A 4,763-nucleotide genomic window follows, 5' to 3' on the forward strand; every position below is an offset into this window, starting at 1 on the left:
CGAGAATCGTCAATGTGACTACCTACATTAATATATTTTTTTACATTTTAAGTAGTCATTTGCGTATGACAACTGCCACCCTACGGCTATTTATAATTTCAAATAGATATCCTCCATTGCGGAAAAACTAGCCAAAAAGTTGGACACATCGGAAATTAAATCTCGTTTGCATACAAACATTTGTTATTTATGCAAACACAGATAATGTACGGGATTGCACGTCATTGTTATTGTTTTTCGATGCGTAAATTAATATTACAGTTTTCGACGCATTCCTTTGCAGCTATATCGAATTCGAACTGTAATTACCATATTGAATAAATCAACGTCTGAAAGAGCACGTGGGTAAACAAATTCATGTTAGAGGTTTGTTCAATTGAAAATTGGAATGGGGAGCGTTTTGCATAAAATATCATTGCTATTGCAATTCATTCTTTGATCTGATAACGTCTTATAAATCGATGAACACCGGTAGCATGCAGGAAAAAGTGTCACGTTGTAGACCCTCCATGGTAACGTTGTGGATAAATCTCCATGGTAACGTTACGTAATGTAATACCATTACATTACGTAACGTTACGTAATGTTTTCTCATGACGTTATCACGCAAACTTATCCTCCGTAAACCGACTTTACATATAACCATATTTTTTTAACAGGATAGTAATTAGTCAGATAAAAAGTAAAACTCGCTGAATATTAATTAGGTACGTCTGTTTCTTTTGAGTCTTTTATTAGTTCAAGTTGCGGGATAAATTGACTATTGAGTCTGAGTTTATATGCTTGTGTTTTTTTTCTAAAAGAACCATTATTAGTCTACACAATGTCTATTAATTATCTATTACGGCGTCAAAACACTACGTCACGGAGGGTCTCTATTGTCATCGGCTCGTTTAGCGGAGCAGCCGATAATGGAACCAATTAAAATGTATGGCGGCTTAACTGCAATGCTCTGCAGCGAAATTAATTTATAGCCATTGCAAAATAGCCCCAATTTTCCCTCGCCCTCCCTTGTAATGGCAGTGTTTAGGTTTTGCTCTTTGATATAAATTTAACTTAATTAATTTTAGCGTTTTATTGCTGTTATGATTCATGCCTTAATTTTTATCTACTTTTTGAAATGAAAATAATGGATTAAGGGGTTTCGTAACCATACAAGTAAAAATATGATCTTTTAAGTACCTAATGTCCATCTCGTCAATCGCTTTATATTTGATAAGTAAGTATTAATCGTATTTCGCAATAAAAAAAATCTAAATTTTGCATTTATTTATGTAAACCTCGGAGTAATTAACAACGGAGACGCCATGTCTAAAATTTTCGGTACAAAATAGTCTGCCGTTTTTTGCGGGGGAGGGGCACATCAAATGTATAGGTACGTCATGTCAGATAAACGTCAGTCCATACATATGGTTGACCATTGGCCGCCTATTTTCGACAGAGGGGAATGCCTGTTAATGGCGGCTCCATTGTTAATTACTCCGAGATGTAAACATATTTTGCCGTCCAATGATGGAAAGAGAGACAGACTGAGATAGCAGCCGTAAAAGTACCTGCTACTTCAAATGTCTGTAGTTATCTTGAGTGCCGCAATATTGCGTAATAATAAAATAACTATTTTATATAGGGACGATAACTATGTCTAGATTATATAGATTACGCATCGTTTGATAGTGTTTATCTTTCAAAACCGCGATAATACTAACAACCACTTAGTGATATATATTCAAAACAGATTCACAAGCACATTATTGTTTTAGTTTACAATTGCTTGCCATCGTAAACACACCTATTATTAAATACTTAAATTTAAACTATAATGGCAAGTACGGAGCAACAACTACAAAGAATTCTTCATGATATCGCCAAGAGAGAAAACTATACCTTATACAAAATCGACATCAAACCAATAACATCAGCAGGAGCGAACTACACAGCAGATTTGTATATAGGAACAATTTCAGAACCGCTGAATCCAGATATTCATATTTTTGCAAAGGTTGCAAATCTCAATGAAGACGTAAGGAAAAATAATGAATTTATGTCCAGAGTGTATAAAATAGAAGTCTTGTTCTACTCTGAAATGGCAGTCATCTTTGGTAGGATATACAACAAACACCAAGTTTCAGCCGAAGATAGGCTGATTATATCTAAATATTACGGGCATGATTTGATCCCTAACCAGGAAATACTTGTTTTGGAAAACCTTGAAGTAAGAGGTTTCAAAACTTTTGATAGAATGAAGACTTTTGATTGGGAATATGCAGCTGTCGCCGTGACTCAGATGGCTAAATTTCACGCGCTTGGATTATCGTACCGTGAAGAGTATCCTGAGGAATTTGAAAATGCATACAGTAATCTTATTGTAGATTTTTCCAAGAACCAAGAAGAACTGGATACATTTACACAACAGGCAATACAAAACGCTTGTGAGGGTTTAAATGACGATTATAAGCAACGATTGCAAAACTTTTTTTCTTCAAAGGAAATAGTGACAAATATGACAACACAGATGATGGAAGATAAGACAATGCTGATTCATGGAGACTTTAGGCCAAGTAATTTAATGCACCGACGTCGAGTAAGTTTTATTTGGTTACTAAAAGTGAAATGAAAGTATTAGTGATAACTATGATTATTTTAAACGGGTTACTCACGTATTGTTTACACCTACTCTTTAGTATATTTATTAATAACAAACAAAATGAAAATAAGAAACTAAACGTTAAAATTAAAACTAAAATATAACAAATCTTAAACTAAACTTATAAGTAAAAAATGCTCCCCTGGTCACCTTCACCTACTCTTTTGATTAGATTATCTGTTTCTGCTCCCAAAGGTTGTGTGGAAGTGATAACTCTTTAATGATAATATCACCTGATATGTCTCTATATTAGACTTATGTCTCTATGCGATAAAGAGTATTATATCTACCTATTTAGTCGCATAATCGCTCGGTCCGTTTTGAGGATCCTCAATAGGAGCACCGACTGTGCCATCTCTAGGGACCGCGCGGCGGCGTGTACAAAGCGCATATTTACGCTTCAATTATTTTTGGTGACAAACCATGTGAAGTAATAAAGATTCGGATAACAAACATTCAGAGAAAGAGTTTACAGATTACTTATAGTGAATAGACTTTTGACTAACTGTGTACCTCAAACACCCTAACAAATGCCGTTATTTTGTGACAGATTAGCTAGAAAAGCTAACCGTGTGTAACATCTACAGCTTGGCAAAAAAGAGTAGAAATGAAAAAGTGGCAACATTGTAGTGTCGTCCCGTTTTCTTATATATATTGGTTTGAAAGGGACGACACTACAGTGTTGCCACTTTTTCATTTCTACTCTTTTTTGCCAAGCTGTACTAACTTGTAACGTCATAAACTCCTTCAAACTCTTTTTCAGAACGGGCGATTGGAAATGGTCCTCCTAGACTACCAAACCATCAGGATGGGAAACCCAGTGGTAGACCTGATTTATTTCATCTTCTCTGGTTCTGACGCGGAGTTTCGGCGCCTTCACTACCAGCATCTTCTGGACCGCTACTTCACGGAGCTGACTATTGCGCTGCGACACCTCAACATTGACGTGGAAAATGTTTATCCTAGGAAGACTTTTGACAGTAATCTTATTGAAGTAAGTCAAAGGTTCAACTAACTATACTAATTATAACTAAAAACTTGGCTGCTTGGCAAAACCATAACTGAGTATCTTTTAGTATCGATTGGCTGATTTAAATGTTACCTTGTTTATTAATACTTTGTTCATTACTAAATACTGGTAAAATAAGTGTTTGTTTTAAAATATTAAGCAGATTTTTAATCTAATTTCTCTCTGCTGGCGGAGTACTTTCCCACACAATTTTTATCCAGGGTATCAATTGTCTCTTAGTTCCTCTTACCTACCTCTTGTCTTCACGCGGATGACATACTAACCTATGCGATGGCTGGTACTGGTATTGATGATTTTCCTTCCCTAGTAGGTGTTTAATATAAATGGTGATTTAGCTTCTATTCGCAGCTGGGCATGTGACCTTGCAACAGCTCAAAAGACGGATGGACGAATGGCTGTAAAAATCCCACTCTTTTTGCAGGTGAGGCCTCTGGGACTAATGTTTGGTCTAATGATGGCAGGGATGGTGACAGTGGCACCAGAAGACGCGCCAAAGATAAACGGAGATTTATCCAGCATGCACGTCAAACCCAACCAGCTGGCGCAGGAGAGAATCAGTGGGATAGTAAAAGATTTTATACAATGGGGTATTTTATAAGGATAGAATATTAATAGTACTTATTCGTACGAATATAGGTTCGTCCATGCGAATAAAAAATAACATTATAAGTTGTAAAAAACCGGGCAAGTGCGAGTCGGACTCGCGCACGAAGGGTTCCGTACCATAATGCAAAAAAAAAAAACAAAAAAAAGCAAATAAAAACGGTCACCCATCCAAGTACTGACCCCTCCCGACGTTGCTTAACTTTGGTCAAAAATCACGTTTGTTGTATGGGAGCCCCATTTAAATCTTTATTTTATTCTGTTTTTAGTATTTGTTGTTATAGCGGCAACATAAATACATCATCTGTGAAAATTTCAACTGTCTAGCTATCACGGTTCGTGAGATACAGCCTGGTGACAGACGGGCGGACGGACGGACGGACGGACGGACGGACGGACGGACGGACGGACGGACGGACAGCGAAGTCTTAGTAATAGGGTCCCGTTTTACCCTTTGGGTACGGAACCCTAAAAAAAACGTAATAT

At 36.7% G+C, this 4,763-nt stretch overlaps 1 protein-coding gene across 1 annotated transcript; it reads left to right on the forward strand.

Annotated features, from left to right (window-relative positions):
• Window positions 1–1,799: 1,799 nt before the first annotated feature.
• On the forward strand, window positions 1,800–4,289 carry LOC134667019 (uncharacterized). The gene is made up of 3 exons (XM_063524326.1): window positions 1,800–2,581; window positions 3,408–3,638; window positions 4,096–4,289. Exons 1-3 carry the CDS (start codon window positions 1,820–1,822, stop codon window positions 4,270–4,272), a joined length of 1,170 nt encoding a protein of 389 aa, XP_063380396.1. The 5' UTR covers window positions 1,800–1,819; the 3' UTR covers window positions 4,273–4,289.
• The last annotated feature ends 474 nt before the right edge of the window (window positions 4,290–4,763 follow it).

The sequence above is a fragment of the Cydia fagiglandana genome, chromosome 8 (assembly GCF_963556715.1).
Source record: "Cydia fagiglandana chromosome 8, ilCydFagi1.1, whole genome shotgun sequence".
In the NCBI taxonomy this organism is placed as follows: Eukaryota; Metazoa; Arthropoda; class Insecta; order Lepidoptera; family Tortricidae; genus Cydia; species Cydia fagiglandana.

What these genes read in the sequence shown, in the direction of transcription:
- LOC134667019 (XM_063524326.1), top strand. Translation starts at nt 1,820, where the DNA reads ATGGCAAGTACGGAGCAACAACTACAAAGAATTCTTCATGATATCGCC. An exon ending in ATTTAATGCACCGACGTCGA is followed by an intron (nt 2,582 to 3,407) that starts GTAAGTTTTATT and finishes ACTCTTTTTCAG; the next exon opens with AACGGGCGATTGGAAATGGT. An exon ending in TTGACAGTAATCTTATTGAA is followed by an intron (nt 3,639 to 4,095) that starts GTAAGTCAAAGG and finishes CTCTTTTTGCAG; the next exon opens with GTGAGGCCTCTGGGACTAAT.